This window comes from Pygocentrus nattereri, chromosome 4 (genome assembly GCF_015220715.1).
Source record: "Pygocentrus nattereri isolate fPygNat1 chromosome 4, fPygNat1.pri, whole genome shotgun sequence".
Classification (NCBI taxonomy): Eukaryota; Metazoa; Chordata; class Actinopteri; order Characiformes; family Serrasalmidae; genus Pygocentrus; species Pygocentrus nattereri.
This window is the reverse complement of record NC_051214.1, coordinates 3,391,611-3,412,551: the sequence shown is the minus strand read 5'-3', so window position 1 is coordinate 3,412,551 and position 20,941 is coordinate 3,391,611. Positions and strand designations below refer to the sequence as shown.

The following is a 20,941-nucleotide window of genomic DNA, read 5'->3' as shown; positions in this document are numbered from 1 at the left end:
AGAACCATTAGATGTTTATACGATGTTAAAGCACTGCATGCTGCACAGTAACGTGCAGGAGGTGGTGCAGCTTCTAGGCATCTTTCACAGTAGCTCTCATTTCTGTGAAAGTACTTATAAGTAAGAATGTAGGCTTATTAGTGCTACCTGGTTGATTACGATGGTTTCATTTTGCTTTCAGCAGGAAGTCGTAGTCTTTACTGCTGTATGCGAATTGCTGGAATATTTCCCACCTCTTGTTTGTCGCGCTGTGTGCGTCTAATTTTCTAGAAAAAAACAATGACGAGCGTCTCTCGAGAGCAAAGGCTCGTTCCACGTCACAGTCTAATAAACCGAGACTGACTGACTGCTGGTGTTTCGGTGCTGTTGAAACTGCTGTAGCACTGACTGCACCTCTGCTGCAGCTAGACAGCCTGTTATTAACGGTGGACCCGTTTCAGTCCAGTGCTGAATTTTAAACAGTGAATGCAGGGCATGGAAATGTGGAACTGTATGGCTGATGGGGCCCCTCGCTGTTCTGAGTGTCTCTCATTTACAGTCTTCCATAGAAACCACTGTGCCTGAATAAAACCACACATCTGGCTATATCGGTGTGTATTGGCTGGGGCAGAGCTTATGATATGATATGCACACGTTCACGTTCAAACGCCGGTCTGTGTGGTACATAACGAAAGCCGTGTGGTGTGGAGACGTTTTAACACATAAAATATTGAACATTTGAATCTTGACTCCAGAATCGAGGCCCAGTGCCGTTTCACCCCTCACCCCTACCACTTAGCCCTACCCCTCTAGAGGTAAGGCGTCCTGACTGTTGTTGAGACGGAGGGGGAGGGCGAGGTGTTTGGGCTACGTTGCCCTCTAAACTGAGGTTTTTCGGAGACTCCAAACAGAGAGATATGAGAAAAAGGAAAACTGGCCCAGAGACCAAAGAAACCCACAAATGTGAGAATTTTCTCTAAAATGTTGTTTTAGTGTTTTCAGTGTATTATGGTCCTTTATCTTCATAACAAGCACAAAAATCACTACTCATATTCTCACGTCTCGATAGCTAGCCAACTTTCCCGTTCCAACTTTAAGTAGTAAAGCGCCAGAATGTAGCTGCTGCTCCATTTAAGGTGGAACGGGAAAATTCGAACGAGTAGCTGGAGAATATCTGACTTCAGCTTCACATCACTGAAGAATTAGGGAGGGGGGGTGATAATAAATGGGGTTGGTTAGTGTAGTGGGTAACACCTCTGCCTTCTACACTGTAGACTGGGGTTCAATCCCCCACCAGGGCAAGCACCCTACACTACACCAAGTGTCCTTGGGCAAGACTCCTAACACCGCCTTCGCACACCTGTGTAAAATGATCAAACTCTAAGTCGCTCTGGATAAGAGTGTCAGCCAAATGCTGTAAATGTAAATAAATAACTGCCCCCCTCTTTGAAGGCGTATGATCCCTAAATGTAACTAAAGCCCAGCAGTGAGGAGCTGAACTTTCCCCTCCTCTGCTGTCCCTGCAGACGGGCAGGGTCGCCTACAGAGTGGCGCTGGTAGCTGTTAATGAAGTGATGCTCTTTTATCAGAGGGTCTCATTTCAGAGGGAAGATCTCAACCACTGCCCTGTAACTCGGTTCCAAGGGGCAAGGAGACATGAAATTGAGAGGTTGGGGTAGTAATAAGAAATGGGACTGGGCTGTACTGTTACTGACCTTTCCTCTCCAGCTGCTCTGTTTTAGCCGTCGTAGATGTCCGGGCAGATTGAGGCTACAGAGTGTGATGATCTCCAGACTCTGTCTTCACATTAAAGCCTGCCTGCCTGCTGAGAGTAATAGCCTCCGTAGCCTGGCTCAGGTGTAGGAAGCAGTTTGTGCTCTGTCCTTTGACAAGGTGCTGGCGTGTGGATGGTTGAGCTGGCACATTGGGTTGACAGACGCTTTATCCTGCTTTGGAGAGGTACAGCGGTGCGTCTCTGCATGGCTGCCTTGAAACTGTATAAAGAGATCGTTAAAAACGATGCCTTGAGTGAAGGGAGCTACAAAATGCAGTACAAAAAAAGAAAGGAGGATGAAAGGTACAGTGTTGGAGGGAAAATCGAAGTTTTCTCTTTTGGCTTAAGTTACCTGCAAACTTGAAGATGGTTCTTTACGGGTTCTTTAGTAAAGAAAATGGCTCTATGTAGAACCATGAACAGTAAGAATCCTTTGCATGATTGAAGGGTTTTTTTGCATCATGAAAAGGTTCTTCACAATGTGCTGTAGATGGTTCTAGATAGAAGCTTTTTGAAAAGGGTTCTATATAGCACCCAAAAGGGTTGTTCTACAGTTACAATGTCAAGCTTGCTATGTAGAAACCTTTTCAAAAATGTTGTGTATCATGCAAAGGTTCTTAGTCAAGGGCTGTTAAACTCTTTGTTGACCACCATTTGGAAGCTACACTCTTAAAAAGAGGGCTCTTAAAGGGTTCTTTAGTAAAGAAAATGATTATATCTAGAACCATGAACACTCAAAGGACCTATTGTGTAGTTAAAGGGCTCTTTGCTTCACGACAGGCTCTTCAGATTGATGGAAACCGAGCGTAAATGTGCTGCAGATGGTTGATTTTCAGAAAGTGTTCTGTATTGTGCCCAAACAGGGGTTCTTCTGTTCTTATAAACTTGACATCGTAATGATTTGAAGAACCCTTTTGGGTGCTATATAGAACCGAAAAGGATATAAGGGCATACATTGTGATGCCTGCTCTCACCCATGCATCATCTGTGATGTGAAATAGGAAAGAGGGTGCAGTGTGTAAGTAGTTGCATCTAGCAGTGAGGATGCAACCAAACCAACCAAGTACCCTCCCTCACCCCTCAGTTTCCAAGCATGTAGTAGAACCTACTGTGGCCATCATGGGGGCAGTCATGGGCTGGAGGTTAGGGAACCGGCCTTGTGACCGGAAGGTTGCCAGTTCAATCCTCAGAGCTGACAGTACATGGCTGAGGTGTCCCCGGGCGCTGTGGATAGGGCTGCTCACTGCCCCCTAGTGTGTGTGCTCACTAGTGTGTATGTGGTGTTTCACTGCATGGGTGGGTTAAATGCGGAGGTGAAATTTCCCCGTTGTGGGACTAATAAGGGTCTCTTAATCTTAATGCTTTCTTAATGGCTTCTGAAATTTGTCACAACATAAACTAGTCAGTCCGCACTGGGAGCTTCATTGTTAGTTAGCAACCTCAAGCTAAATTTAAAAGCTAATACATAAAAGTTCTTCGGTAATGTAGTGATTCATAATCCGATTAATCGATTAATCGTCTCAGAAATCGATCGATTATTCGACTGTCAAATTAGTCGTTTGTTGCAGCCCTAGCTGAGATACATGATTGTAATTAACAGAATTTTTCTGTACTTGTTAAGTGAGTGTAAAAATGTGCAGAAGAGTGAAAGAGGAGGTTAAAGGTGTGTCAGACAGACATGATCTGTAAGCTGGTCTAATTTTAATAACCAGTGTTTTCAGACCCACATCATGTGCTTGTTTTGACCATGTCAAGTAATCTTAATAGACTTTCTTATCTGCGTTCTGATATTGTACAGCACACTGTCTTCTGTAAATGAGGACATGAGCTTTGATTGGTAGCAATATAAGTAATATTTTGGCCAGGCCGTTGCTTTGACTTTCCCTCTTGAGGACGTCCGAGGTGCTGATTGTTTCTGGCCCAGCGTGGATGTTGCTTCGAGTGACTTTAACCGTGACTTGGCAGTGACGGTCTGTTCGTATGCATGTAAAGCGCCGCAGTGTGCAGTTTATGGATCTGTCTGTTTGGTCTCGGAGGGAGGAGGACATCGTGCCGTTCCTGCTTTGTTTTGATGTGCCTGTCCAGAAATGACACTCGCGTTCCACACCGGGGCCTCTGCTGTCGGCACACGTGCCTTTTGTTTTTCCATACATTTTAAAGCAGATGTCCTGACTTTGTAGGGAAACCAGAGAAAGTCAGGGATAAACTACACAGCCAGCACAAGGCCTACCAACAGACCTAAACCATTTATTGTGAATAAAGACGTAACGATTTCAATACGATTTCAATGGAAAATGGAAAAAAATGAACATCCTGTCGGAGTAAAGTTGGGCGGCAGATTATGGTTATGTATTCTAAATTTTACGGTTGTGATTTTTCAGGTGTTTTCATGAAAATTTTCTCTTACGGAGACTTTTAAGGGGAGACATGCTGTAACGGAGGCATCTAAGTGTGTCCATGTCTGATGGCGTTTTTCTTTTTCGCTCTAGCTCGCTCAGAGAGAGCGAGAGAGAGACAGGGAGGGAGAGAGCGAGAGAGAGAGACAGGGAGGGAGAGAGCGAGAGAGAGACAGGGAGGGAGAGAGCGAGAGAGAGACAGGGAGCGAAAGAGAGAGAGAGAGAGAGAGCGAGAGAGAGAGGGAGAGAGAGAGGGAGAGAGAGAGGGAGAGAGAGAGGGAGAGAGAGAGAGAGAGAGAGAGAGAGAGAGAGAGAGAGAGAGGGAGAGGGAGAGAGAGAGGGAGAGAGAGAGAGAGCAGCCCCAGAGAATATGCTTTCCACCTTTTTTATAACCCAACTCAACTGATGCAATCCAAAGCTGACTGTAGCAATTCAGATTCTCTCTCTCTCTCTCTCTCTCTCTCTCTCTCTCTCTCTCTCTCTCTCTCTCTCTCCTCTTTGTGCTGTCTGCCCTGAATGTTTCTTTCGGTGATATAGTGCAGCAGGGCTGTCATCTCGCTGACCCGAGGCTTCTGCAGTTCGTGCGGAAATTCAGCCCGATGTGGCCAACAGTGTCTGGTCTTCAGACGAATGTGTCTCAAATCAGCTCCTTTTTCCATATACAGTAAACTAATGAAGGATTTAGGGTTCTATCAGCGTAATTATCCTTATACGCTGGAACATTCATTCCCATTTGGCTAGGGGTGTAATGATGCACATATTTCCAAGTTTGATACGATTTTCAATTCTGTGGTCAAGATTTAAACTTGCCACATGTCGCACTGTGGGATGACAAGCAGCAGTAAAAATGCTCATGGCAGAATTTAGAACGGGCTAACAGAGCCGCTTACCAGAACCGCCGAGCTGGTTCTCTCAGTAATCACTCATCTGCCACTGTGTGGTCACTCACAATCTGAGTTAACGTCACCGAGAGAGCCAAAGGAAGCGCCGGACTCCTGTCATAATGCCTTTAGTCTTGATTTAGTCTTTAGCATAGCAGTCCATTTGCCGGGCCTGTGCGTCCACTAGCCCTGCCTGCGGTGGCCTCTGTCGGTCAGCTGTATCACTCAGCAGCGGGGCCTCACGTCCGTCACTACAAGCGCCAGAAAAATCACTGAGTCGCTGAAACTGACAGCCTGAACGACTGTGATATTTACTGAACTAACTCTCAGAGATGCAGTGCGACTGAACGAGACTCACATATTAGACAAACGACTGTGATGTGTGAACACCACAGGCTCGTCTGTTTACTGGTATTAACTGTTCAGCACAATAAAGATATTTTACACTTACGTAAAGTTGTTAAATATGGTTCTTATTACTAATTATATAATAGTAAATACTAGATCTATACAGTAAATGAGCAAAAATGTTTTCTTACGCATCTAAGAAATATAATCCAACAAGTAAGTACTATGCGACCAAGTTGAGAGTGTTTTATTTGTAAAAACACAGCAGAACACAGATTTGACCAAAATGAAATATTTAAAAAATGTAATTATATGGCTATCAGCACTTATCCATGAGTCGGGTTAGATAATTAGTATCGGTACTCTGTGTCAGCTGAAACTAATGGATCAGGTATTGGTATTGGAAGTTGTATCGGTGCATCTCTATACAAAACCACAATATTTGATATTGTAGCATATGAACTTTGTTTTTTTCATGTTTTGTGGGCTTTATTTCTGTAAATGTGCACTCATTATATTGTGCTGGTAACACTTTCCCAAAAAGTTGGGACGGGGGCATGTTTACCACTGTGATGCGTCACCTTGCCTTGTAAAACTTATTACTCGTTTGGGGGCTGAAGGCGCTGATTAATCCAGGTTTGAAAGTGAATTATTTTGCCGTTCTTTCTTTATGAAAATCTTCAGCTGTGCTTGGCCTCATTTGTGATGGAGGCCAGTCTGGCTTCCCCACACACAGCCTTATGAACTTTACACTGGCAACAATCTGGATGGTCCTTTTCTTCTAGCAGAAGAACTCGATGTCCAAAATTTCCAAAAACTGTCCTGTCAGAGCACAGCTAGTAAATCCTTGTTGTTATTTGTCAGGTTTCTGTCGGAGGTGCTGAAGCCACTGGTGAAGACGGAGTTCCAGCTCCTCTACATCTACCACCTGGTGGGACCGTTCTTACAGCGCTTCCAGCAGGAGAGAACGCGCTGCATGCTGGAGGTACATATCATCCACACCCACACACAAACGCCATCAGACGTTTTAAATGCAGACTTTTAAAATGTTTTTAGTGTAAATCAGCATCTTTTTGTCCTTTGCAATAATAGCAGGTTAATTTAAAGGAAAACAACGCCAAGGGCCAGTGTTAGTAACTGTGCTGCACACCCAAAAACATGGTTCTTTAAAGGGTCATTAGTAAAGAAAGTGGTTCTGAATAGAGAGCCATGAACACTTAAAGAACCCTTTGCATGATTAAAGGGTTCTTTTGCGTCACTAAATTTCTTTTGCATTGTAAACGTTCTTCATATTGATGGAGAATGTGCTCTAGATGGCTCTATGTAGCACCAAAAAGGGTTCCTTTATTTTTACAGGCTTGACATTGAAACAATACAAGAATCCTTTTTTTGGTGCTATGTAGAATCCCTTTCAAAAAGGTTCTATATAGAACCATGCACCGCACGTTCTCCATCTATATGAAGAACCATTTAATGGTGCAGAGAGCCTTTTGAAGGCTCCTTCAGAATGTGCTGTACATGGTTCTGTGTAGGGGTGGGAATCTTTAAGCGCCTCACGACTCGATTACGAATGCGGTTATAAAACGATTATTGATCTTTTTTTTTTTTCTATACAGGATTTCTATTTTCTTACTGTCTGAGGACTTGGAGCTTTTAAAGAAAAGTATTTCTAAAGATCCATAATGAATTTACTTCCAATATCTTTTATTAATAAATCAAATGGAAGTGATGTGGTGAGTGAACTGGAAGGCTCTAGTTCACTGCCCTTGTTTGGAGCACACGAGACACTGCTGCCACTCATCTGCCATAAAATGCGCTGTTATGGTGACATAAGATCCAGTGATGATGTATTTCCACGCAGCCTGTCTTTTATGTTTTTTGATTTTATACCATCGGCTTTGGTCTCTGAGTGTTTTTTGGTTTTGAGTGAAAGTCCGGGTCTGAGAACTGGCGTACAGACTGCAGGTCACATCGCAGCACAGTCTCGCCTGGCTAGTAGCTACGAAAAAGGCGAAGTGACTTAAAACGAACTTTTGGAGACGAAGGGACTTATTCGCGTTTTATAAGCATCACAGTTGTTTTCCTACAACGTCAAACCTGCAATGAGAGACTGTCAAACACTGAATAGGAGCGAAGATGAAGTCAGTTTCTCGTTGCTATTTCCCTGTTCCACCTTAAATGGTGCCGCATTTACATTCGCCGCCTCAGGCAGAATTAAAGATGGAACTTCGACTCGTGAAACAGTCGAATACTCAGAGACATTTTACACGAAACTGGTCGACTTTTGAGGAAAGTTTTTGTCTGGCAGAGATGTGAGGAAAGCGGCTATAGCTGAGCTGAAGCTTTGGGCTGTGCCTCCTGACCTAACCTGGATTTAATGCGGAGCCAGTCGGATTTCTCGCTCATCCATGTGTGTGTTTTTTTTTTTTTTTGTGTCGCCACAGACAGTCCGGGCGCTGCACTTCCCAGTTCCGCCTTTTCGTTCCATCAACATTACGGTAAAAACGAAACACTTCGGAAATCGATTCTTAACATTTATGAATTGATTCTGAATCGTTGACGTCCACATCGCGATGCGTCTAAGAATCGGGTTTCCCTCCACCCCTAGTTCTACTTAGAACCTTTTTGAGAAAAGGGTTCTTCTGTTGTTACAGACTTGATGCTAAAACAATACAAGAACCCTTTTTGGTGCCATATAGAACCCTTTTCAAAACAGTTTGACGAAACAGTCTAACCTTTTTTGAAAAGGGTTCTATATGGCACCAAAAAGAGTTCTAGTAATGTCACTGGCTTGACATCCTAAGAATAGAAGAGCCCTTTTTGGTGCTATGAAGAACCCTTTTCAAAAGGGTCTGTATAGAACCATTTACAGCACGTTCTCTATCAATACGAAGAACCCCTTGCATGATTAAATGGTCCTTCAGGATGTGCTGTAGGTGCTCTGTTGTTATAGGTCTTGACAATAAAACATTACAAGAACACTTTTTGGTGTGATGTAGAACCCTTTTCAAAACAGTTCTGTATAGAACCATCTACACTGTTCTTCACTAACCTGAAGAACATGATGCAGAACCGTAACTAAGAGTGTACGTTAAGTAAAGCCAAAGGCCGGGCGTTCTGTCTCGTTTTGATGTCAGCACAGTGGAAGTGTTTGAACACTGGCCTGGAAAAGAAACCAGTCAAATCATCATATGGATGAGCGCTGCTGCTGAGCGCTGAGGATAAGCATTCCCAGAAGATTAGTGCACAGCTGCTTTACGGTGATTGGGACGTGAATTTGGGACGTTGCTCGGTTTCTGGCGAGGTGAATCAGTACGACAGGACTGAATTTCTTACTCCCAGCCAGTCACTGCGAGGCTGTCGAGTGACGTTCAGTTCACTTCACCTTCCTTCTGTTTGGGTAGTTTAATTGCTCCGGCACGTCACGCGTTTCTGGGTTTTTATTTTCGAGCTGGCTGATTCATTTCAGTTTGTTCTCTTCACTCCACCTCATTGTTGAGGTAATCTAATTATCCTGTCTGTCTGTCTGTCTGTGTTTCTGGTTGAGCAGCAGGTGAATTCAGGCTAATTCAAAAGCCTTTCCATTAGGCTGTCATCAGCCGTCAGGCCGAGCAGGAGGGTGTGTTGTGCCTGTAACAGTAGCAGGAAATCCATTTTTAACTTTTCCTTTTCTTTAATCTTACTTACTTCAGGTTCTGGCCGATGTAAACGGCTGCGTGCGCTGAAGCACATGTGGAAATCATAACGCTGTTTATGTTTGATCTCTTATTGTTGCTGCTGCTGCAATCTTGCAGTTTCCTTCAGGCTTCTGTCTAACTGTCTGTCTGTCTGTCCATCTGACTAGCTAGTCTAGCCATCTCTGCAGATATATGTGTACGTAGCTGTATGTCTGCTTAGCTCTCTGTCTGTCTGCTTAGCTCTCTGTCTGTCTGTCTAGTTCTCTGTCTGTCTAGCTCTCTATCTGTCTAGCTCTCTGTCTGTCTGTCTAGCTCTCTGTCTGTCTGTCTGTCTGTCTGTCTGTCTGTCTGTCTGTCTGTCTAACTCTGTCTAGCTCTCTCTCTGGCTCTCTGTCTGTCTGTCTGGCTCTCTGTCTGTCTGTCTGGCTCTCTGTCTGTCTAACTCTCTCTGTCTAACTCTCTGTCTAGCTCTCTCTTTAGCTATCTAGCTCTCTGTCTATCTGTCTAGCACTCTGTCTATCTGTATAGCACTCTGTCTATCTGTATAGCCCTGTGTCTGTCTGTCTGGCTCTCTCTCTGTCTGTCTGGCTCTCTCTCTGTCTGTCTGGCTCTCTCTCTGTCTGTCTGGCTCTCTCTCTGTCTGTCTGGCTCGCTCTCTGTCTGTCTGGCTCTCTGTTTGTCTGGCTAGCTCTGTCTAACTCTGTCTAACTCTGTCTAACTCTCTGTCTAGCTCGCTCTCTATCTCTCTAGCTCTCTCTGTCTGTCTGTCTGGCTCTCTGTCTGTCTGTCTATTTGTTCATCTGGCTAGCGCACTGACTATGCAGCTAGCTAGCTGTCTGTCTACCAAGCAAGCTAGCCGTCTCTCTGTCTGTCTGTCTGTCTATCCAGCTTTCTGTCTAACTATCTATATGTCTAAGTTTTCTATCTGCTTATCAGAGTAGTTGGCTAGCTATGTATCTGTTTATCTGTCTAGCTCTCTGTCTATCTGTCTAGCTCTCTCTGTCTGTCTGTCTGGCTCTCTGTCTGTCAGCTCAGAATACTAATCTCAAGTCTTTAAGCTGTTTACATGTTTGTGATTATTTAAATTTCCATGTTCAGTGTAGACCTGGACCTTTTTTTCATCCCTTGCTGTGTACCAGACCTCACTGGTGTGTCGTGTGTGCACACAGACATATTTTGCTGTTTCAGTGTCTTTTCCAGTCTCCACAGAGTTCATCTTCACTGGAAAACACACACAAACAATTACGGCCGTCTTCGGAACTGAATCCTAATAATATACACACACGAAACCTCCTGCTCCTCACGTACACATCAGACATCACCTCTGACTCCTCACTGAGCATACGCACCTGCTCCACACACACACACACACACACACAGTGGGTGTAGAATTGAACATTACTTTAAAACATGTCTCTGAATTTTCTCTTCACAAAAGCAGCAGAACAGACACAGCGAGGCTTGAATTACATGAAATTCCTCAGTGTTTCACAGTATTGCCTGTTTATTATTCCTCAGAGTAGCAGCTGTGTGCACACGCGTGCTGTTGTCAGTTTCTATATTGTGCATCTACTTTGAGTGTAAAAATGCATCAGATGTGTCCACACAGCCCTGAAAACATCAGGTCCAAGTGACATCAGAGAAAAAGTTGCATTTGTGCCACTTCAAACTGGTAATGTGATCTGTGCCAATGAGTACTTGAGTACAAAAGGATTAGATAATGAGTCCATTTACATGCACTTAATAATCTGATGACTGCAGAAAATCAGATTTTCTCAGTAATCCAATCAGTGCGTTTACATGTTCTTGAGTAATCAGATTTTTGCTTTACAACCAGCCAATAAGCTCACAGAAGACGTAATGTAAAACACAAACTTCATGCCGCAGCTTTTTTTCAAACAGTCACTTTGCCTGCAATGAAAAATCCTCATCTAGAAGATGAAGAATATTTACATCCTTCGTTTCGTCAAGCATGTAGTCGGTTTCAGCATCACTCCAATACCTTATTTCCTGCACCGCCGTCTGTTTTCCCAGCGCTGAGAAATCTGAAAGAAATCAGAGTAAGAGTTCACAGAGCTGAGAAATCTGAAGAAATCAGAGTAAGAGCTCACAGCACTGAGAAATCTGAAAGAAATCAGAGTAAGAGCTCACAACGCTGAGAAATCTGAAAGAAATCAGAGTAAGAGTTCACAGAGCTGAGAAATCTGAAAGAAATCAGAGTAAGAGTTCACAGCACTGAGAAATCTGAAAGAAATCAGAGTAAGAGTTCACAGCCCTGAGAAATCTGAAAGAAATCAGAGTAAGAGTTCACAGAGCTGAGAAATCTGAAAGAAATCAGAGTAAGAGTTCACAGCACTGAGAAATCTGAAAGAAATCAGAGTAAGAGTTCACAGGACTGAGAAATCTGAAAGAAATCAGAGTAAGAGTTCACAGCGCTGAGAAATCTGAAAGAAATCAGAGTAAGAGTTCACAGCCCTGAGAAATCTGAAAGAAATCAGAGTAAGAGTTCACAGCGCTGAGAAATCTGAAAGAAATCAGAGTAAGAGTTCACAGCACTGAGAAATCTGAAAGAAATCAGAGTAAGAGTTCACAGCCGTGAGAAATCTGAAAGAAATCAGAATAAGAGTTCACAGCCCTGAGAAATCTGAAAGAAATCAGAGTAATAGTTCACAGCGCTGAGAAATCTGAAAGAAATCAGAGTAAGAGCTCACAGCGCTGAGAAATCTGAAAGAAATCAGAGTAAGAGTTCACAGAGCTGAGAAATCTGAAAGAAATCAGAGTAAGAGTTCACAGCACTGAGAAATCTGAAAGAAATCAGAGTAAGAGTTCACAGCCCTGAGAAATCTGAAAGAAATCAGAGTAAGAGTTCACAGAGCTGAGAAATCTGAAAGAAATCAGAGTAAGAGTTCACAGCACTGAGAAATCTGAAAGAAATCAGAGTAAGAGTTCACAGGACTGAGAAATCTGAAAGAAATCAGAGTAAGAGTTCACAGCGCTGAGAAATCTGAAAGAAATCAGAGTAAGAGTTCACAGCGCTGAGAAATCTGAAAGAAATCAGAGTAAGAGTTCACAGCGCTGAGAAATCTGAAAGAAATCAGAGTAAGAGTTCACAGCACTGAGAAATCTGAAAGAAATCAGAGTAAGAGTTCACAGCCGTGAGAAATCTGAAAGAAATCAGAATAAGAGTTCACAGCCCTGAGAAATCTGAAAGAAATCAGAGTAATAGTTCACAGCGCTGAGAAATCTGAAAGAAATCAGAGTAAGAGCTCACAGCGCTGAGAAATCTGAAAGAAATCAGAGTAAGAGTTCACAGCACTGAGAAATCTGAAAGAAATCAGAGTAAGAGTTCACAGCGCTGAGAAATCTGAAAGAAATCAGAGTAAGAGTTCACAGCACTGAGAAATCTGAAAGAAATCAGAGTAAGAGTTCACAGCCCTGAGAAATCTGAAAGAAATCAGAGTAAGAGTTCACAGAGCTGAGAAATCTGAAAGAAATCAGAGTAAGAGTTCACAGCACTGAGAAATCTGAAAGAAATCAGAGTAAGAGTTCACAGGACTGAGAAATCTGAAAGAAATCAGAGTAAGAGTTCACAGCGCTGAGAAATCTGAAAGAAATCAGAGTAAGAGTTCACAGCCCTGAGAAATCTGAAAGAAATCAGAGTAAGAGTTCACAGCGCTGAGAAATCTGAAAGAAATCAGAGTAAGAGTTCACAGCACTGAGAAATCTGAAAGAAATCAGAGTAAGAGTTCACAGCCGTGAGAAATCTGAAAGAAATCAGAATAAGAGTTCACAGCCCTGAGAAATCTGAAAGAAATCAGAGTAATAGTTCACAGCGCTGAGAAATCTGAAAGAAATCAGAGTAAGAGCTCACAGCGCTGAGAAATCTGAAAGAAATCAGAGTAAGAGTTCACAGCACTGAGAAATCTGAAAGAAATCAGAGTAAGAGTTCACAGCGCTGAGAAATCTGAAAGAAATCAGAGTAAGAGTTCACAGCACTGAGAAATCTGAAAGAAATCAGAGTAAGAGTTCACAGCCCTGAGATATCTGAAAGAAATCAGAGTAAGAGCTCACAGCGCTGAGAAATCTGAAAGAAATCAGAGTAAGAGTTCACAGAGCTGAGAAATCTGAAAGAAATCAGAGTAAGAGCTCACAGCACTGAGAAATCTGAAAGAAATCAGAGTAAGAGTTCACAGCCCTGAGAAATCTGAAAGAAATCAGAGTAAGAGTTCACAGCCCTGAGATATCTGAAAGAAATCAGAGTAAGAGTTCACAGCCCTGAGATATCTGAAAGAAATCAGAGTAAGAGTTCACAGCCCTGAGAAATCTGAAAGAAATCAGAGTAAGAGTTCACAGCACTGAGAAATCTGAAAGAAATCAGAGTAAGAGTTCACAGCGCTGAGAAATCTGAAAGAAATCAGAGTAAGAGTTCACAGCGCTGAGAAATCTGAAAGAAATCAGAGTAAGAGTTCACAGCCCTGAGAAATCTGAAAGAAATCAGAGTAAGAGCTCACAGCGCTGAGAAATCTGAAAGAAATCAGAGTAAGAGCTCACAGCGCTGAGAAATCTGAAAGAAATCAGAGTAAGAGTTCACAGCCCTGAGAAATCTGAAGAAATCAGAGTAAGAGCTCACAGCACTGAGAAATCTGAAAGAAATCAGAGTAAGAGCTCACAGCGCTGAGAAATCTGAAAGAAATCAGAGTAAGAGTTCACAGCCCTGAGAAATCTGAAAGAAATCAGAGTAAGAGTTCACAGCCCTGAGAAATCTGAAAGAAATCAGAGTAAGAGTTCACAGCCCTGAGAAATCTGAAAGAAATCAGAGTAAGAGTTCACAGCCCTGAGATATTTGAAAGAAATCAGAGTAAGAGTTCACAGCCCTGAGAAATCTGAAAGAAATCAGAGTAAGAGTTCACAGCGCTGAGAAATCTGAAAGAAATCAGAGTAAGAGTTCACAGCACTGAGAAATCTGAAAGAAATCAGAGTAATAGTTCACAGCGCTGAGAAATCTGAAAGAAATCAGAGTAAGAGTTCACAGCGCTGAGAAATCTGAAAGAAATCAGAGTAAGAGTTCACAGCGCTGAGAAATCTGAAAGAAATCAGAGTAAGAGTTCACAGCGCTGAGAAATCTGAAAGAAATCAGAGTAAGAGTTCACAGCACTGAGAAATCTGAAAGAAATCAGAGTAAGAGCTCACAGCGCTGAGAAATCTGAAAGAAATCAGAGTAAGAGTTCACAGCCCTGAGAAATCTGAAAGAAATCAGAGTAAGAGTTCACAGCGCTGAGAAATCTGAAAGAAATCAGAGTAAGAGCTCACAGCGCTGAGAAATCTGAAAGAAATCAGAGTAAGAGTTCACAGCCGTGAGAAATCTGAAAGAAATCAGAGTAAGAGTTCACAGCGCTGAGAAATCTGAAAGAAATCAGAGTAAGAGTTCACAGCCCTGAGAAATCCAGCCTCTTTTCTCTTTATCAGACCTTACTCTGAGCTAAAAAATCTGAGTGTGCTGTTTTCATGACCATTGGAATCATCAGAAAGCTGGAGACATCTGATTATGATCAGATTATTAAGTACATGTTAAGGCACGCAATATTAAAGGGGCTGTATTGTCTGTGCTGCACTACAGTGTAAAATAAATGTATCTGAATGTGAATCGTAGTGATTTCTCACTCTGTTTCTGTCTCTCTGTCAGATTGGTGTGGCGTTCTATGAGATGCTGCAGGCGGTGGACCTCCACAGTAAACACCTGGCGTATATGGACCCCATCTGTGACTTTCTCTACCACATGAAATACATGTTCACAGGGGACAGCGTCAAAGACCAGGTAACACACACACACACACACACCTGGCCTGCCCTCTCGTCCGTCTGTCTGCTGGACTTTATAATACTTTGTGGAGTGGCAAGCCAGTCATTAGACAGCCAAACGTAAATCCCAAATCCTGCTCCCGATCTGTTTTTGTAGCTGATTAGAGACTTTTTAAAGAATTAAGATTCAAATTATGTGAAAATTCTCCAGGATTTGGAAAAACTAGCCCACCATAATTTGCTGTGGATTTCAAAGTCAGTGCATAGGTTCAAAGAGAACGGTGGAAAACTTCAAGCAGTGATTTTTAAAGCTTCGGATTTTACAAAAAGTCTCAATTTTACTGTTGAGTTTGCTAAAAACTGACCTGGCACGTTTGCTGACTTCTAGATTAGCCAAAGCAGTTTGTTCCAGAATATTCTGCCAGCGTTGCAGTGCTGTGCTCTTGCTCTGGAGTTGCGACTGTCACGGTCATTAAATTTTAACTCACCATTAATTGCCATATAGGTAATTTGAGTTAATTATTCTTTTTGACATGTCTTGTTCATTGTTGGCATTTAAAATACCAACCTAGAGTGGCCAGATTGGTTTACATAGTTGCAGATAGCAGCTACAGTCACACAGAGTCATGTGTGGAGTCAAGTAAAGCTACGCGTTCTTTACAAGAGTGAAACTATAAGCCAGAAAATCTCCCAAGTGGTGCAACAGTCTAAGTGGTGGCCCTGGCACCAGGAGATCGCCAGGTGGATCCCAGGTGGTTCTGCCTACATCTGTGGCTAGGAGTCCTAGAGAGCACAACTGGCCTCGCTGTCTCTGGGTGGGTAGGATGGCCTCCTTTCTTCTCCCATCACTCAGCGTGAAGCTAGTCAGAGCAGGTGGCGGTTAATGTTCTCCGCTGAGCCTGTATAGGTGTCCACCAATGTTGTTGGGTTAGCGTCAGTTCGAAAAGATGCGGCGGTGCTCGACCAGTCTCATTGGAGGCCTGAGCTAGCCTTCACCCTCCTTATGCTGGTGGTATCATGTGATGGGTGGGGGGGTGGTCCTAACTACTGGGTGGGATTGGATATGACTAAACTGGTGAGAAAACTGGAAAAATAAAATTAATAATAAATAATAAAATTAATAATAAAATCTTTTCAACATGCATGCTTAAAATGAGGGGTATCTGCTTATAAACAAGCACATATTACTCAGCACTGCACACTAAACATGTTAGAGCATCATGTTAGAACAACACTTTTGTTTTCGGAAGTAAAAGTTAAAAAACTGCTTTCTTTTTTGTTCATTTGTCTCAGTTCAGCACTTTACTGTTTACTGCAGCTTTAAATGAGTGTAAGATTTAACGGCTGTGTAAAAACGACTGCAGTCAGTTTAAAAAATGATGTAAAATAATTGGATTATAATAATTCTGGCAGGTTTATCGGGAGTATTCTTTAGGAAGAGCGAAACCGAAGCCTTCAGGAACGTCTTGATTGGAGCACTCAGGTGTTTCTGATTAGAGCTGCAATAAAACTGGGCAGGAGAATCAGCAGGAGTTCGACTCATTAACGGTCACTCACTGCACGTACCGATACCGAGGTGTTTGCTCTGGGCCACTGAATGTTCTGCTGTCCTTTATCTCTCAGGTGGAGAAGATTATCTGCACGTTGAGACCAGCCATGAAGCTCCGCCTCCGCTTCATCACGCATATCAGCGTGATGGAGCCAGGTGCGACCACCGCTACGGCAACGTCTGCCTCCCAGCCGACCACAGTCTCCTCGCCTGCCCCTCAGAGCGGACCAGGATCCTCTAACATCCCCTTGTCTGTTGCCCAGTGACCCCTCAGATGAGCCCATCGTGATCGTTCCTGCCACGCTCCGCTGGTGAATAGCTACTGATGTGAGGTTGGACTGGTTTCCAGAAGTACATGAATTATTCGGATTGGACAGGGCTCAAGTTTTGTTTGGGTTGAATGAATATTCAGTGTCCGGATTATAACGCCATGCTATGTGCACGGATATTCGAGTACCCGGTTACCCGCTGAAGGTGCCGGTACTGGTGAACTGACATCACTATTCAAGTGTTTGTTAGAGAAAAATAACGAGCAAAGTTTTTGTGAAACGAGACGTTTTTGTTCGTCCACTGAGGAGAAAGTACGTTTTTGAAGTGGTGTGAGAAGCTGAGCCTGCACTCTTACAAAAGACGGTTCTTCCAGGCTTTCTTTACAAAAGCAAAAGGTTCTCTGTAGAACCATGACCATTACAGGGTTCTTCAATGGCTTCAGATTAATGGAGAATGTGCTGTAGATGTTTCCATATAAAAGTTTTTGGTTCTGTGTAGCACCCAAAAGGGTGACGATGTCAAGCTTGTAACAACAGAAGAACCCTTTGCGGTTCTTTTTTTCAAAAAGGTTCCGTCTATAGCACAATCATGCACTTTCTCCATCAATCACCATCAAGCACCCTTTCATGATCCAAAGAATCCTTTAATCATGCACAGGGTTTTTTTGAGAGTTCATGGTTCTAAATAGGGCAATTTTCTTCATTAAAGAACCCTTATTTTTAAGAGTCAAAGAACAGTTTGCATGATTAAAGGGTTCTTTGCATCATGAAAGGGTTCCTCAGATTGGTTGTTTCTATACAGAACCTTTTTTGAAAATGCTTCTTATTACCACCCAAAGGGGTTCTTCTGTAGTTACGCTGTCAAGCTTGTAGGAATGGATAAACTCTTTGGGGTTCTTTTTTCAGAAAGGTTCTGTATAGAAACATCTACTGCACATTTTCTGTCAAACGGAAGAACTTGTTAATCATGTAAAGGGTTCTTTTGAGTGTTCATGGTTCTAAATTGAGCCATTTTCTTTATTAAAGAACCCTTCAAAAACCTTTTTTCACACTCAAAGAACCATTGCGAGGTTGTGCCGTAGCTGGTTCTACATAGAACCTTTTTGTGAAAATGCTTTTATATAGCACCCAAAAAAGGGTTTCTTCTATTCTTATAAGCTTGACATCTTAACAATAAAAGATGCTGTATAGAACTCTTTCCAAAAACGTTCTATGTAGAACCATCTATAGCACATTTCATGCACGTTCTACATCGATTTAAAGAATATTTAATCATGCACATTAATGCAGGTAATCATGCAAAGGGTTCTTCGGGTGATCATGGTTCTAAATTGAGACTTTTGAGATTTTTCTTTACTACAGAACCCTTGAAGAACCATCTTTTTTAGAATTCACAGCCAAGGCAGTGAGATCAGCCAATCAGAACTAGGCGGGCTGGAAACAGCAATGCTGAATTGGTCCTCACAGTGACTTTTTGTACATCTACCATAGAAATAGCAGTGGAAATGAACGAGGCGCTGAATTTAATGTAGATGTTTTGATGTAAACAGACTGTGTGCTGCAGTTTCCCATTCGGTTGAATGGGGTTTTTACCAGCCTTGCATCAGTAGCTACTCAGGAGCACGTCTCGGGGAGGCGCGGACGCAGCCGATGGTTACAGGTGTCGGGCACGAGTAACGGTGTCGCTTCGTGCTCGTCGGTGAACACCTGGGAGTTATTTCACCAGAACTGAATGAAGGACAAAGCAACAAAAAAAACAATATCACAAACTTCAAACGAAGCGGTGGAGCTGAATAATTCCCACGGATGCGCTTCACACGGTTATAACCACAGTTTAACCCCCTAAACTCCGTCTTGGAGTGCAGGTGGTTCTACATAAACCGTTTAGTCTGCTAAAGAACCTTTGTCTTAAAGAGAGTACGTATAATAAAACGTACTATTCGGTATTATGAATGTTGAGCTTCTGTAGTTGAGAGTGTGGGATTCAAGTGGGGACCCACATACAGACAAAGGTTCTTTGGTAGACTAAACAGTTCTATGTAGAACCACCTACACTCCGAGACCAAAGGGTTCTTTGCATCACGATGTGCTGTAGATGGTTCAAAGTAGCACCTTATGGAAAAGGGTTCTGTGTAGCATCAAAAAGAGTTCTTCTATAGTTACAAAGTCAGGCTTAACACAAAGAAGAACCCTTTTTCAAGAAGGTGCTATATATGCTCTTAAAAGGTTCTTCAGGGATTCATTAGTTAACAAAATTGTTCTGTTTAGAACCTTGAGCACTTCAGAATGATGGAGGATGAGCTGTAGATTCTATCTAGCACCCAAAAGAGTTTTTTTTGTTAAAATGTCAAGCTTGTAAAAAAGCCTCTAAAAGGCTTTATAAACCATGTATAGCACATTTGTGCACCTTTTCCATCCATGTGAAAAACACTTTCACCATGCAAAGAACCCTCTAATCATGCAAAGGGGTTATTTGAGTGTTCATGGTTCTGTGTAGAAACGTCTTCCTTACTGAAGAACCCTTGAAGAACCTTTTTTTAAGAGTGTAGCCAGTTTCTGGGGTTAAGTCAGCAGACTGGATGGGTGCAGGTTGTGTCTCGAATTCCAGATGAAGTCCCAGATGCCGTTGCTGTATTGGCTTCAGCTCTACGGTGATGTTTTGGAAGGCCTGGACTCAGTTTGGTGCTTTGGTGCAGCAGTTTTTTGCCCCACTGTCTCACAAGAACATCAGCCAAGAAGAAATCATGGATAAATTCGAGACTCTTGGGCAGCTGTGATGAATCATATTGGTCAGTTGAGCTGTGAAGACGAGCTCCTCAGAGGTGCACTTCCCCAGAAACGTCGCTAATAATAATAATGAATGACCGCCGTCTGGATCAGTCGGGTAATGCGTCGGTAATTCCCCTCGCATTTTCCGGGTGAACTGTTCCTTTAAACAGTGTTCAGGTGTAACTGTCAGTTAACTGATGCTCTAACAATGCGCTCACCTGTAGAAAAGCGAGCCACACAGAGCCGACTGTGTGATGATGTGGCCTGTTTGGCGACGTTTGTATGGACAGTGCGTATTATTTTTGGAATGTTTGTTGTTTTGCTATTTGTTTCTTGCCTTTTTTTAAAAATAAAAAACCATTTGTAGCTTGTGTCAAGTGTGTCGATGCTCAGTGTCTCGATAATGAAAGTAAAAATCTGTTTTTTTTTTCCAGGAGTGTTTGAGTAAAGAGGGCTTGAGACATCCTGAACGCAGAAGAGCGTAAGATCATGAAGCAGTTCAGATGTCCGTCCTTCAGGCGAGCTCTCTGTAGCAGGGCTGAACGATTTGGGGGATTTTTCTCACTTACTGTGACTGAAATTGCGATTATTTTCTATAAATTGAGGTTCAGGCCTGTTTTTGGCCAAAGAAGACCAGAAAATTGAACTTTTCTGGCTTGAGGCTTGACCCCTGAATGTAGGGCACCAGAATTGCCAGTAAGCTGTGGTTGTGATGTCACACCACTTGGAGGTTTAGACCAATCACAAGCTCTGTGTTAAGAGGTTGAATTTCCCCACAAATATTGCAGCTCTTACAATTTGAAAAATGCACTTTTAAATTGCGATGTGGACATGTAAACGATTAATCGTACAGCCCTACTGTGTAGTCTTCAATGTCCAGATCAAACGTGTTTTCAGTGAAATCAGTCAACCTTTATTTTCACTCGGAAATACATTGAGGGTGACCCTCATTGACAACGTAGCTGAATAAATTATGAGGGATTGAAAAGCTCGAAATGAAATTTACCAACTTGAAACAAGTTAAAATCATTAAGACGTGTGTGTGTGTGTGTGTGTGTGTGTTAAACCAACTCGAATAGAAAACATGCAAAAAATATCGATAAAATATTTATGAATGAAAACACAATGTTGAAGAAGCCACTTTGACAATAAGCCATGAGAAAAATAACATTTTGGAAAAATCGAATCATTTACTATATTAGAACCGCAAAAGAATTAACATCCAAACTGTTGCGATAAAGTAGTAAAATAAATAAATAAATAAAAGTTACAAACAGTTCCAGGCTGTCTGAAGGTGATTAGGGACTAAAAGTTTAAGAAGACTGAGTGACACCAGCATGCGAGTTTTGGAGACTCCTGTAGTGAATTTCAGCTCGCCGGTGCTCTGAAGCTAAAAGCAGAATGGAAGTGAATGAAGTGAAATCCGGGATGGTTCCAGCCTTAGCAGAGGAGCCCGGCCGCTTCCTATTTCCCTCGTTATATCAAAATCAGGACTACGAA

At 42.5% G+C, this 20,941-nt stretch overlaps 1 protein-coding gene across 2 annotated transcripts in view; it reads left to right on the top strand.

The window, feature by feature from the left end:
• med23 (mediator complex subunit 23) overlaps nucleotides 1-19,812 on the top strand; it is a 70,864-nt gene extending 51,052 nt beyond the window's left edge. The window contains exons 28-30 of one of the 2 annotated variants that reach the window (XM_017720774.2): nucleotides 6,243-6,363; nucleotides 14,739-14,870; nucleotides 16,478-19,812. In XM_017720774.2, coding sequence (XP_017576263.1) covers nucleotides 6,243-6,363; nucleotides 14,739-14,870; nucleotides 16,478-16,669 — 445 coding nt within the window. In that variant the 3' untranslated portion in view covers nucleotides 16,670-19,812. The remainder of the gene's footprint in view (nucleotides 1-6,242; nucleotides 6,364-14,738; nucleotides 14,871-16,477) is intronic. The other variant, XM_017720775.2, reaches the window with a different exon arrangement.
• The last annotated feature ends 1,129 nt before the right edge of the window (nucleotides 19,813-20,941 follow it).